Source organism: Clinocottus analis, unplaced genomic scaffold, assembly GCF_023055335.1.
Source record: "Clinocottus analis isolate CAN_PGR_092001 unplaced genomic scaffold, fCliAna1.0.p SCAF_26, whole genome shotgun sequence".
Lineage (NCBI taxonomy): Eukaryota > Metazoa > Chordata > Actinopteri > Perciformes > Cottidae > Clinocottus > Clinocottus analis.
Window position 1 is genome coordinate 4,323,500 of NW_027175998.1, and position 12,968 is coordinate 4,336,467.

General features: G+C 45.6%; 3 protein-coding genes across 3 annotated transcripts; 1 reads left to right on the forward strand and 2 right to left on the reverse strand.

Annotated features, from left to right (window-relative positions):
- On the forward strand, positions 1 to 4,745 carry emp1 (epithelial membrane protein 1). Its single transcript, XM_068592105.1, has 5 exons — positions 1 to 113; positions 1,050 to 1,140; positions 1,690 to 1,789; positions 2,019 to 2,159; positions 3,306 to 4,745. The coding sequence occupies exons 2-5, from the start codon at positions 1,066 to 1,068 to the stop codon at positions 3,464 to 3,466; spliced, it is 477 nt and encodes a 158-aa protein (XP_068448206.1). The 5' UTR covers positions 1 to 113; positions 1,050 to 1,065; the 3' UTR covers positions 3,467 to 4,745.
- f8a (coagulation factor VIII associated) lies at positions 4,709 to 8,641 on the reverse strand. The gene is made up of 12 exons (XM_068592104.1): positions 8,531 to 8,641; positions 8,035 to 8,081; positions 7,651 to 7,723; positions 7,166 to 7,325; positions 6,986 to 7,054; positions 6,751 to 6,871; positions 6,556 to 6,648; positions 6,253 to 6,317; positions 5,834 to 5,915; positions 5,652 to 5,698; positions 5,259 to 5,314; positions 4,709 to 5,131 (listed from the first exon to the last, which is right to left on the reverse strand). The coding sequence occupies exons 1-12, from the start codon at positions 8,587 to 8,589 to the stop codon at positions 5,050 to 5,052; spliced, it is 954 nt and encodes a 317-aa protein (XP_068448205.1). The 5' UTR covers positions 8,590 to 8,641; the 3' UTR covers positions 4,709 to 5,049.
- A 498-nt stretch (positions 8,642 to 9,139) lies between these two features.
- nfam1 (NFAT activating protein with ITAM motif 1) lies at positions 9,140 to 10,487 on the reverse strand. The gene is made up of 4 exons (XM_068592199.1): positions 10,384 to 10,487; positions 9,854 to 9,979; positions 9,610 to 9,735; positions 9,140 to 9,534 (listed from the first exon to the last, which is right to left on the reverse strand). Exons 1-4 carry the CDS (start codon positions 10,480 to 10,482, stop codon positions 9,472 to 9,474), a joined length of 414 nt encoding a protein of 137 aa, XP_068448300.1. The 5' UTR covers positions 10,483 to 10,487; the 3' UTR covers positions 9,140 to 9,471.
- Between the last annotated feature and the right edge of the window lie 2,481 nt (positions 10,488 to 12,968).

The following is a 12,968-nucleotide window of genomic DNA, read 5'->3' on the forward strand; positions in this document are numbered from 1 at the left end:
ATGGAGAGAGAAACAGGGTGATGTGTGTGCTGCGGATTCAAAGCTGGGTGGGTCTATACGCTGCGTTCACATTCCCAAAATCAGTCCCGGGCCCGCGCGTCAGAGCTCATCAGGTAAACTCAACGCAGCGCCGTTTGCGCTTTGTGAACTTGTGTTTTATGGGCGCGCGCCGTTAAAGAAAAACCGCGCCCGCGCATCATTTGTGAACGTTTGTTGTTGTTTTTGTTGTTGCGTCGAGCGCAGAGGAGTTGAAGCACCGATTTGTTTGTCACCAGCGCTTTGAAGAATGGCACGGATATGACCGCGCGCAAAGAAAAAGAGAAAGAAAAAGTATTTTTTTTTTTGGTTTAAAAAACACGCAGCGCTAAACTGTGCGCGTCCACGCGAGACTTAAACAGACAGCCGTGTGCGTATATGTGCGCAGATACGTTAGAGGTGTGTGTATTATTGCTTTCTGTCGTCGTTGTTCTCGCGCTCTTTTCAAAGTTGTTCACCGTGAGTACAGGCCCTGTGTGTGCGTGTGCGTGTGTGTATGTGTGCGCGCGCGCCCGTGACGGAGCGCAGCCCGTTTGAGGAATGCCGCAAAACACCGTCACCAAACAAATGCGCCTTTCATGTCGACGGAAACGGACCAAAGCCGTTAAAAGTCGGCCAGCGGACACGCGCAGTGTTCGTGGGGCCTACACACATGTAACGGGAGAAAATACGTGTTTTAAAAAAACACACAAACGGAACATTTAAAACGTCAAACCGGTTCTTCGGGTATGCGCGTGCGCGGGTGTGTGTACGTGTGTGATAGCAGATGTGCGTGATTAAAAAACACGTCTGTCCGTCCCAGACTTCTGGGGCGAGTTTGGGCTCGCGTGCAACGGCTCGAGTCTCCCTGTCTGGACAGTTTAAAGTCATCGTGTTGTTTCTTTCTGTCTTGAGTGTTAATTGGGGACAGCTGTGTGGGTTCAGCGCGCTCGCGCCAACACGCCTACGTCACGTAAAGTGGAAAATCAATAACGTTGCCCCCCCCCACACACACACACACAACTTGTTATCAGTTTTCAGAAGGCAACGATGTTGATGCTCGCTGGAATCGTTGTTCTGCACATCACCACCATCATCCTGCTCCTGGTGGCCGCCATTGATAATGTAGGTGGATTATTGTTTTCCTCTATAACGTTTAAAGGTCCCATATTGTAAAAAGAATAATGAAAAAAGGATGTTTTTTGACTTTTTAAAAAAAAAAGCAGGTCTAAGCTCTATATTATTACAGTTATCGAATAGAATACTTTATTGTCATTGTCACGAAAACAACGAAAAACTGTTTAGCAGCTCTCGCAGTAAAGACTAACATTGAAAACAACCATAGAAACATTCACATCACAAGTAGACGGATAAATAAATGGATCCTCATAAAGTTATGAAGTATCGAATCGCTCAACCCAGTGAGAAATACTCTCAGCCCGTATTCAAACTATACATACGATATATAATGTACATAACAATATGTAGAGTTCAGAAAATATCGTTTTTGTGAAATTAAGCATGTGAATATGTTGTGAAACCTCAAATCCAAGTATAAACCTGAACATGTCCCCTTTAAAAAAAACAACTAAAAAGCCGTCACACTGTCGTGTAATCACTCGATAAGTTGATGAAATATCTCTTCACGTTCTGGATAACTGCGTTTGTCTTCAGGCCTGGTGGATCACCGACACCATGTCCACCGACCTGTGGGGCCGCTGGGAGTTGACCAACTCGGTCTGGCATTACACCAACCTGAAAGACTACCCTGAGGGTAAAGTGAACACAGAGTGATCCTGGTGGAGATGCAACCTGCTGACATGTAGAAGCAGGAGGGATGCTGGTTAGGGGATAGTCACAGAGGTTGTCAGTGATTTTTGCATGAATGTTCCTCTCAGTAGAGCAGTTATAATACATAATATTGTGTGCTGCTGCCTCGTTTCTGCGTTGATGTGAATCTTTCACCAACTGCGTGTCTGTCTCTTCCCCCCCCGCCGCTGCAGAATACCTGCAGACGGTGCAGGCCACCGCCGTGCTGGCCTGCATCTTCTCCATCCTGGCCCTGCTGGTGTTCATGGCTCAGCTGTTCACGCTGCCCAAGGGCCAGCGGTTCACCTTCACCGGCATCCTGCAGCTGATCGCCTGTAAGTAACGCCGAGTCAAGCGCTCTGACCCGCAGCTGCAAGAAGTATGGATTTGTTTTTCCTCGCTTCCTGCGGCGGAGATTTGTACCTCTCCACGGAGGATGTGGGCTCAATGCTCGGCTCCAGAGCCGTTCCAGACATCTGTGTGACTGTAAAGTATTTCACTGGCTGAGGACGGCTTTAAAAGCTCAGAGGAAGAGCGGAGATGAATATCACATCAAGTTGAGATGCTTTTTTTTATGATGGATGCAGTTCTGTGTTCCATGTAAAAAGTCCTGCAGTCAGAATGTCACACACGGGTTCAAGAGTAAAACTATCGGATTACTCGTCTTCAAACCAATATGAACTTTTACATTATAGAAATATCTGATGCATTTAATGCTCATGAAAGAAAAGAAACTGGCACATGTTCAGATCTCAGGGAATGGGACGAGGTCGTTGGTTGGCGTCATCTTTCTGGTGATTTACCAAATAATCAACAGCGTGTTTGAGCTCCGTTGCTCTTTAAACGGTGAGCCAGCAGGACGGCGTGCTCGTTCTCAACGCCTTGAATCGGTCATCAAGTCACCGCGCCCAAAAACCAAATGGTGAAGTTGAGTCTCATTCATATCAGTTTATTAGGTGGAGTATATTATTATTATTATGGATTACATGTTGTGACAGATTTGGGTCAAACTCAACATATCCATGTAGACAGGAGAGTGAGGAAGATGGTGGATTATGAATCTTTGGCGCTGCTACTAGAAAAGTACAAATCATAGGATTTAACCCCTTTATGGACCTTTGTCTTAAATCAGCTGTAAAATACACTAAAAACAATAATCTGTCATCCTAATTCTCTTCTCTTTGTTACCTTGTTCGTCTTCTTTATCCATGAGCATATTTTTAGTGTGGGTCTTTTGTTTTATTTTGTTGAAATAGTCAAAAAGCTTTGAGGCAATTAACATTTCATGTGGTTCATTTATGCTTTTAAAACCTAAAACACAAGAAGGTAGTGTCACGACGAGATATAATTGGTCGTATTATTATTATTAATAATGAAATTGGGGGTTCAGTAGATCAGTCCCTGTTCACAAGCCTTGTCTCATAATCTACACATTATAATATTGACTTCATGAGTGACGTGTTCCTCCTCCTCTCCGGCAGGCCTGTGCATCATGATCGCAGCCTCGGTCTACACGGCCGAGCTCCACGCCAACGACACGGTGGGAGGGTACGGACACTCCTACGTGCTGGCCTGGATCTCCTTCGTGCTCACCTTCGTCTTAGCCGTCACCTACCTCATCCTCAGGAAGAAGAGCGAGTGAGAGGACAGCGGGAACCGGCTCAGGCCCGGGAGCCCCCGGTTTGAGTTTTGGAGGAATTTAAAAAGAATTTTAAAAAATTGGGGGGGAGGGGGGAAGAAGAAGAAAAAACTTGATGATCTACATATGCAGCTAGGAAAAAAAGGAGGGGAAAGAGATGATGTTCAATTGCTTACAAGAGCCATTTGTTTATATTTTGATTATTATAAATTGAAATGGAGCAATCGTACTTAGATTATAGATTTCTATTTGATTAATAAGGTTGTAAGAGGAGGGTGCCGCCTCTTAAAAAGTGCCTTTTTCATAGCAGTGTAAGCGTCAATCAATGAATAAATCAATGGTCTTTTGAAATGCAGTAACAGTACTAAGGGATACGGACTATTCTGCAATTGTATCTGGATCGAACTAGTTAACATTTTGAGAAGTAGAGGAGTTCTTGCAGGGACGGCTGATGCCAGTCCTGTATCTGTGTTTTAGTGTGAAGCTCCTGGCAGCAGAGTGAGAGCACAGCAGAAAGACTGTTCAGCTGTTTCAGGGCCACGAGCCGACTTAAACCAGACCAGAGGGGAAAAAGTGAACTCTAGAAGTGCTGATCGTGGACTTTTTTGACAGCCACGCTAGCCGCTTGCCAGTCATTGCGCTAAGCTAAGCTAACCCACTGCTGCGGAGAGCTTCACGTTTCCCAAACAGGAAGGAGAGCGGCGTCAGTCCTCTCTAACTCTGCAAGAAAGACGAGAGAAGTTCTTCCACTAAAATGTCCAACTGCTCCTTTAAAAAGACAAAGAAAGGAAATGTGGGAGAAGAAAAGCCCTTTGGAGATTAAGTAGTTCAAAACACTCCGAGATGAAAGTGCTTATCTGTGTCACATCGTAGGGAGGCTGACGGTTCCTACTGCAGCTTTCCGGAGTGGAAAATAAATGAACGGTGTATCTGTGAAGGTTCAGCAGCAGAGACCAGCCTCACTATACAGCACAAGTACTTTTAATCATGTATCATGTTACAATTGAAGTATACCGTTTCCTTTTTTTTTAATCTATGTGCATTGTAACCAATATATTTTTGTAACATTTTGTATTTTCTTTTTGTTTAATTTGTGTGTCTGTAGTTGGCTGCTATTGTAAGAAAAGTACATGCAAAGTGTACAGGTGAACATCCAGTGAACCAGGATGGAGGTCAATGTTGTTTAATTTTTTACCATAATTCTGAACTATGCAATAGAAGGTTTTGTTTGTAATTAAATTGGAATTCAAGCCATATCATTTATTAATAAAACAAATTATACCAAAAGGCTTTCGTGTATTCATCTATTAAACTGCTGTAAATGCAACATTTGCATCATAAATATGAATTTATTGGTCCAGTTCTGTGGCCTTCACACCAGATTTCATTCAAATTCTTTTGAATTACAATAAAAAAAAACTACAACAACAAAAAAAGCAACACACAACGACAAAAAGCCCTCAGTGCAAGACACAACAGCGAGGCTTTGGACACAGCGCGTCCTCGGGCCTTACAACAGACCCAGTCAGAAACAGGAATGTTCCATTCTGTCGCTCCCAGAGGAAGCGAGTGGAAACCTTCAGTGACTAAATGCCTTGTCCAGACGGCGTAATGCGCTCCTGCACCACCAGGTGGAGAAGATGATTCTGCTCTGCAGTCAGAAACGGCCTGAGGGGAAAGAGGAGAAACCACGCAATCAATATGGAAAATGAAGATTAAGGTAAATACTGAATATAAAAAAACGCAGCATAACCCCTCCCCCCCCCACTAAAAAAATCACATTTCAAGTGCTCACCAAAGCTCAGTCTGCAGAGACTTGAGGGACTCCGTGTCTTTCTCCTGACACGCCATCTGCAAAACAGATTTACTGTTAAACGCCGCACAAAAAAAAGGGGAAGCCAGAGCTGCAGAGTCCAACGACCTCGACGAGTTCTCCGCGTCTCGTGGACGAGCCTGCTCATTGAAACTCTCCCCATAATGTGGACAGAGTCTGTTCGTCCAGAGCTGGTTGCTTTAATCTTTTCTATTCAAGTCAGGAACAAACATCAATCAAGAACTTTGAAAGCCGACGGAAAAAAGAATAATTCCACTGGCGAGGGAAGACAGGACTGCATTCTTTTTCCCGTGCGAAGGACCAGGAAATCCTGTCAACTGTGATGTACAAGTATGTGGAACGATAAAAACTCACCACGACGGACTGCAGGAGCAGGAAAACGTTCTCAGGCAGGAAGGTCACTGAAGGAGAGGACAAGACCACGATCACAACGCTTGAAATAAACGTCACTCACAGGACGCACGGTGTGCGTTCGCAGTGGAACATGTTCATGAAATAATAGATCAATATTTTAGGTGGGTTTTTTTGGGATATACCTTGACTGTGAGGGTCAAAAGACTCCCATGCGTATCTCTCCAGGGTCTGGGCATGCTCTGGTAACAGCTTCTGGGGGGGGGGCTGCTCGGGGCAAACACAAAGCGTTGTGTTATTAAAGTGTAAGTCACGTACCGGTGTGGGACGCTTTGGCATAGCGACACAAGATCAATACTTTGTTTTCACAGCAACACTTGCCAACATTCGGTGTCAAACGGCCACATGAACGACAGAAAACACGTGTTTTATCACAACCTGCCTGTTAAATATAGCTTTCCCCAAGTGACGCGAAAAGAACTGGCTCATACGTCAAAAACAAACAAACATGTCGTCTCTTATTGAGGCCGTGTTTTACACTTCACTGTGATGAGCATGTTGTTTTTTTTGCAATGTCTTTCTATATTAAAATCAACACGCTTACCTCGAGCAGCATCAGCAGTAGAACTCTGGATATTTCACATTTCGCGACAATGTCCAGAAACGCCCCTTTTTCAGGAAAGGAGAAATAAAGACGGTTCAATATTTATTGTTGTTCATCGTCAGTGTAATTAAATAAAATGCATCAACAATACTAAAGCATAAGTGACACATTCATCCTGTTTTTCTTTTCTTTGGAGGTTTGTTTAAACTTCCAATTTTTGGATCTCAGCATTTTGGCATCTTGTGCTCGAACGCATGACTATTTGAAAAGAGGCGGAGCCTGTAGAAGAAAGCAAAGCCTCACCAACGGGGGTGTTGATGCCCGGCAGCTGCAGGCCTCTCTCCTGGCACGTCAGCTGCATCTCTGTGAACACCGACAGAGCGCCGTCGTAGTCACCTGCAGAAAAGAAAGCAACAACGAGCAGGTGTAAACTCTAGATAGACAGAAAACCCTCGTTGGCTACGACATGCGACGCAAACGCAGACGGACGGAACTCACGGGTGAAAATTTTACACGTGGCTATTTCTCCCATTGACAGCAGCGCTTCAACCGGCGTCTGCGTTTGCAGCTCGGCGGCCCTCTGGAAGTGAACAATGGCTTCTCCCGGTCGGTTCATCTCCTGGTGGAACCACACGGGGAGCTGAGGTTAACTTGTCGTTTTGAAGGAACTGTATGTCAAAGTTAAAGATGGAGTACATTTATTTTTCTGGACAGTCAGGAGCAAAAGTTTTACCTTGAGAGCGTTGCCAAGTTCGAGACACAGGCTGGCCGCCATCACGGGCTGGTTCATCTCAATGTGCACCTGTAAGCCATTTGCACGTCAGCATTATCTTCGAACTGGGGAAACGATACAGGGATGTACAACTGTTCGCTTCAAGCCCCTTTGAAACTCAAACGAGGCATCCTCACGCACCTTAACGGCAAAACTGTAGCAGTTGAGAGCCGCTTGAAGGTGCTCGTCAAAGCCCGGGGCTTGCAGCGCCCGGTTCTCCTTCTCGGACAAGAGGAAGAGGCGGGCGGCGTCTGTTAACGCCAGAGCCTCTCCAGGCGCGTTGAAGAGAGTCTGCTCACACCTGCAGACAAGACGAGGACCATCAGACAGGTCAACAGTGAGCATGTGACGTCCATTAGGAAAAGCAGCGTTTAGTAGTGAGCCGAAGACATAGTAGCAAGGCTGAAACTACAGGAACACCTGTATATTACGACCATATGGGGGTCTCAAACACCTCATCTCAAGATGCTACAACAGCTTCCCAACTTGTGGGAAAGCCGTCGGCAGAACTGGTGAGCTTGGCCTCAAGGACAAGCAGGCACAAGGACACACAGGTACGAGGACACACAGGTACGAGGACACACAGGTACGAGGACACACAGGTACGAGGACACACAGGCACTCACCGAGCCATGGCCAGGTTACAGAAGGCGGCATACTGCAGGCAGTCCTGCTGCTTCAGCTCCTTAGCTAACTGACCTGAAACACAAAGGGACAACAGGAAAACACACATGAGGCAAACGGTCTGTTTCTCATGAACACAAAGGACACAGAGGAGAGAGAGGCTGGAGTTTGGAATATACAGATTTAGTCATGAAACATGACATTGTGTTAGTGAAGCTGTTAAATGGGACAGCTTATTCACACTCTTTCAAGACCTCACAGCATCTCACACTCAACATTTTAGCAGGTGACGTCAGGAGGACCCTGAGGGTGCAGGGTTTAGGGCCTCAGACACTGGGACCAGGTCAGTGTAAGCGAAGTGTAAAGGAAGCATTAGAGACACTTACCAAACTGCTCACTCGCCTCCGCTACATTGGGCTTCCGGAGAAAACGTCTGCCGCAAAGAAACACAAGCCTTTAACATTTCTGTAGGATCACAACCAGACATTTATCAACCCAGCTGCAGTAAACACGCCTCCAGGTAACTGTTCATGCGCTAAACAGAATGAACGTGAGGCTAGCTCACTGTAGCTAGCCAAACCGAGCTTAGCTTAGCCGTCGAGTGCTTAGCCGTCGAGTGACGCAACTACTCCCCAGTTACTACTTTTAATGTACCCGAACTAAACAATTAAGATCTATGAACAGTATATTTCATAACAAATTAATCACGAGCACTCACAGGTAACGGGACACGGCGTCATGTGACGCCAGCAGTAATGACAGAGACAAGCTGGCATTGAGCTTAGCCTAGCTTATAGCTGGATACGTTTTATTATTGTAAAGACACGTCACGCTCATATTTAGCCCTCTTTCTCTTCGAAGTAATGTAAACTAACCCCTTACTTTTTCAGTTTATTTGACACGGCGCGGTATCTCGCCAGAAAATCGCCCTCTGCAGCCATGATGAAGGCAGAAAAGCACAACAAACCAAACCCGGAAGTCCAACTGAGCAGAGCGTTGGGATTGGCTCACAGAATCGATGCCTCGCAACCTCATTGGTCAGGAGGGCGCGTCACGCAGAAGGAAATGCCCAAATAAGAACACCAACAAAAAAATACAAATTCAGGGTTCCATGCTCTGACCTCAGGTTTCTCTGAACCTTGAGGTCAGAACATAGAACCCTGAGATTAGAGAACCCTGAGGTCAGAGTGTAGAACCCTGAGGTCAGAGCGTAGAACCCTAAGGTCAGAGCATAGAACCTTTTATGCTCTGACCTCAGGGTTCTATGCTCTCAGAGTTCCATATGCCCAAGATCACAGAACCCTGACCTCGGTCTCCCTGATGTCAGCGTTCTATGTTCAGACCTCAGGGTTCTCTAATCTCAGGGTTGTCTGACCCCAGGGTTCTATGTTCTGACTAGTAGCAGATTTATTTATTTAAATGTCTGCAGTAAAACTCTTTTACCTTTTACTACAATTCAAAGAGTGTATCTTCATTTTATTGTTCATTTTCCTCCACTGCATTTGTTTGACAGCTCGTGATTAATAACAATGCAGCATTATTATACATTACATTTTAACAGTAAATGTTTGACTTCTCAATCCAATAGTTATTATTAGTAGCTCCACCACAACCAAACATTACAATATTCATATAATCGTATTTTGAGTATTATTTGCAGATAATACTTTTGCAGTTTTATTTGACTAATTTACATGCAACAGGGTATTTTTCCATTGTGTTTTGGTTACTTTCACATTTAAAGAATCAACATACTGTCTGGTAACAGGTGCCAAAGACTCTTTCCAGCCACTAATATAAATATCACAATCTTTATCTCCCATTCAAAAATTCTCATAGACACACTCAAACACGCCTTCATGCTGCTCTGGTGTGGTCTGCGCCACCTGTGGAGGAAGCAGACGACACGTCAGCAACTGCACGTTTCATCTCTTTCTGCTGCACCTGAAGTCCACACTGACCGATTCTCTGGGTTCCTTTTTCCTGGGTTCCTTTTTCTTGGGTTTAGCTTTGCTTCGGTCCGGCTCTCTGTTGGCGGCCGAGCGGTCCAGCACATCATAAATGGACCTGGGCCGAGTCTCGAGGCTCTGGGAGAATGTCCCATATCGGTTAGACACATACAAATGAACGTGTGTGAGAGCAAAGGACGTCGTGCCGTTAGATTCACGTGAAGTCTTTTACACTGAAGAGTAGAACGGTGCTTACGGCATAGAAAGACGTAGACGTGGACGTTATCGCATCCGCGGCGTTGTCCTCTCTCTCTCCTTTTCTTTCTTCGCTTCCCTGCTTTCCTTTTCGGCCACAGTCGACACATTTAGTGTGACAGTTTGTCTAAACAATGACAATTGAAGGCATCAAAAGAATAATGAATAACTAAAACTACACTGAAATTCACGCAGGTGCTCTTGTGGTGGAGCAGGACGCCGGCCCAGTTTCCCAATCCATCTATGTTCTTAATGATTTAATAATGAATTCATGAATCCTTTGAGGTTAAGAGGTGACTTAGTTGCTGGTACACCAGTGTTTCAATGACCTTCCTCACAAAGGGGAGGTTTTCTTTGGGTTTGTGGTGGCGAATCACAGCAGAGGCCTCATGACAATAGTTCATTTTGTGTCCATTGACTAAGTATAAATTGAGCATTTAAAAACCACTCATCTGTCATCACAAAGCAACATTCTGACGTTACAACATGCTGTTTCTTAACGCCTGCGGTCCTGAGCGGGACACATCTTACCCCATGTCCTCTGAACACGTACACCGAGCTGACCACACTGAACACCAGCAGCAGGACGGTGACGCTGCCGACGACGGTGACCTCTGTGTAGTACGACATGTTGAAGTCCCTGTGGCTGTCACCTGGGAAGATACCCACAATGCAATGTCAGTCAGCGCAGGAATGTTTCCTGAGTTTAAACATGATATAGTATATGTATATTGATGTAAACTGAATACTCCGTCAGCATCAGTATTAGTGACTTTTGATTTAGGGGGTTTCCAATCAGTGAGTCGGGACCCTTCAAGGGGTCCCAAGACAAATCTGAAGCCTTTGAGCCTTTGAGCTCTTTGATCCCTAAATAGTTTTTCACCCTAGACTGCATATAAGAAGAGGAAGTAGTCACCGTGACATCACCCATTGGTTTGTGGACGCTTTGAAGCCTCGAGTTCGCCATCTTGGCCGTCGCCATTTTGTTTATTTGCAACCAGAAGTGACGCGAGAGGGAGGAGCTAAATACGAACTAACGCTGAATTTGACATTTTTCAGCAAACAAAGTGTTATTTAATGGGCACTTGCATAAATACATCTGCTAAATACTGGACTTTCTGTCCCACCACTACCTCACTTCACTCTTTGAAGCCTCGAGTTCGCCATCTTGGCCGTCGCCATTTTGTTTATTTGCAACCAGAGGTGACACGAGAGGGAGGAGCTAAATACAAACTAACGCTGAATTAGACATTTTTCATCGACCAAAATGTTATTTAATGGGCACCATCATGAGTACATCTGCTAAAGACTGGACTTCCTGTCCCACCACTACCTCACACATGGTGCGTTCATGGATATTATTAACCAATCGTTGCCAACAAAACTCAAACGATTCTTCACCTCAGACCCTTTCATACTCGCCTCTCACTCGAAGATACAAGTAGACTTTGGCTGTTTTATACCGGCAGCTGTATTCTCCTGAAGCGGTCACGTTCTTCAGCTCCAATCTAAGAGAGAGCTTTAGCGGCTGGCCGGCGCTCTGCGCGACGGGACAGCTGTAGACGGGTTTGTGGAGCGGGTCGTAGCACTTCAGGACGTCGTGGCTCTGATTGGCCGGGACGGTCAGCTCACAGCTCAGGTCGAGATCTTCGCCCGCGAAGGCCACAAAGACCCTGCTTTCCAGGCGGATTCCTGTGAGGGGACACAGAGCGTCATCTCAGAGATGAAATTACTCCATCACTCGACAAGTCGACCAGTTGTGACGCAAAAACATGACACATTCTCTGGTTAGAGCGTCTGAAATGTGCAAATCTGCTGTTTTTCTCCCTTTCATATCAGCGTATACACTTTGCACAAAAGAATCAATTTGAACACTGTCTTTTTTATAAACATTCATAGATTAGGAAGAATATCTGACTCCTCCTCCGCCCCAAAAAATAGATTGGTAAAGAGTTAGCTGTCGTTCATATGACGCGAAAGAAACACATATCTAAACTTATTGGACCACAAACAACTGCAGTGTTACATTAGTGGTCCACAAAGCTGTTTCAGCCTTTACTCCATGAAATGAAGTTCTGATGGCTTACTTGGTGAGTCCATTCCTGAGCACACAGCGAGGAAGAGCACGGTCCACATGAAGGAAAGAGGCTGAACCTGTTGAGCCTCCATGTTGTTGATCCTTGGGGTTATTTCTCGTCCTCGTCCTCGTCCTCGTCGTATCTATTCAGTTTCAGTTTGTCTTTGTACATACATTGCAATGCTGGACTTCCTGTTTCTGGCTGAACCACTTCCTCAAAATCGTTTATTTACTTGAAGCTCGTTTTGGGAACATTTGACATTTGAACATTAAAGCCAGAAAGCGCCACCAGGAGACATCCACATCGAAATATAAATGTGCAAACGTTGCACTAACTTGGTTTTGTGTCCAGAGGGATTCGTCTTCCTGGCTGCATGACGTCTGTTACGTCAGCCTCTCGTTACCAAGCGGAGTGCAATGTTGGCGTTCCTCCACAGCGGGACAGTGTTGGAGAAATAAAAGTGTGAGCCGTGAACGCACACACACACCTCGCCATGTGGCGCTCAAAACTCAGTGGAAGCAACAGACTGGGGCAGCCAGAGAGAGAGGATGGTGTGTGTGTGTGTGTGTGTGTGTGTGTGTGTGTGTGTGAGGCGGAATCCAGCTGAAAGGTGGCAAACTGCCTGCTGGTGATGTGAACCAGCTGTGTATCTGATGGTTGTGACTTCTTCCCAGCAGTAACACGGCGTGCAGATGTTGAGGTGCAGCGGTTATTATTATCATTTTAACCCTCGTTTGTTTTTCTTTCCCCCTCCTTCACGCTTCCTCTCTCCTTTCCTCTCTTCTTTCCTCTCCTATCTCCTCTCTCCTCTCTCCAGTCGCCTGTCACCTGTCTTCTCACTCCTCTCTCCTATCTCCTCTCTTTTCTCTCCTTTCTCGTCTTTAGTCCCTCTCCTCTCCTCTCTCCTCTCTCCTTTCTCCTTTCCTCTCTCCTCTCTCTTCTCCTCTCTCCTCTCTCTTCTCCTCTCTCCTCTCTTTTCTCTCCTTTCTCGACTCTAGTCCCTCTCCTCTCCTCTCTCCTCTCTCCTTTCTCCTTTCC

Coding starts and splice junctions, on each gene's coding strand:
- emp1 (XM_068592105.1), top strand. CDS start 1,066: ATGTTGATGCTCGCTGGAATCGTTGTTCTGCACATCACCACCATCATC. Junction 1,141..1,689: donor TGGTGGCCGCCATTGATAAT/GTAGGTGGATTA, acceptor GTTTGTCTTCAG/GCCTGGTGGATCACCGACAC. Junction 1,790..2,018: donor CCTGAAAGACTACCCTGAGG/GTAAAGTGAACA, acceptor CCGCCGCTGCAG/AATACCTGCAGACGGTGCAG.
- f8a (XM_068592104.1), bottom strand. CDS start 8,589: ATGGCTGCAGAGGGCGATTTTCTGGCGAGATACCGCGCCGTGTCAAAT. Junction 5,916..6,252: donor TACTGCTGATGCTGCTCGAG/GTAAGCGTGTTG, acceptor TGCCCCGAGCAG/CCCCCCCCCCAGAAGCTGTT. Junction 5,315..5,651: donor TGCTCCTGCAGTCCGTCGTG/GTGAGTTTTTAT, acceptor TCTGTTTTGCAG/ATGGCGTGTCAGGAGAAAGA.
- nfam1 (XM_068592199.1), bottom strand. CDS start 10,482: ATGTCGTACTACACAGAGGTCACCGTCGTCGGCAGCGTCACCGTCCTG. Junction 9,980..10,383: donor ACGTGTTCAGAGGACATGGG/GTAAGATGTGTC, acceptor GTCATTGTTTAG/ACAAACTGTCACACTAAATG. Junction 9,535..9,609: donor AAAAGGAACCCAGAGAATCG/GTCAGTGTGGAC, acceptor CTTCCTCCACAG/GTGGCGCAGACCACACCAGA.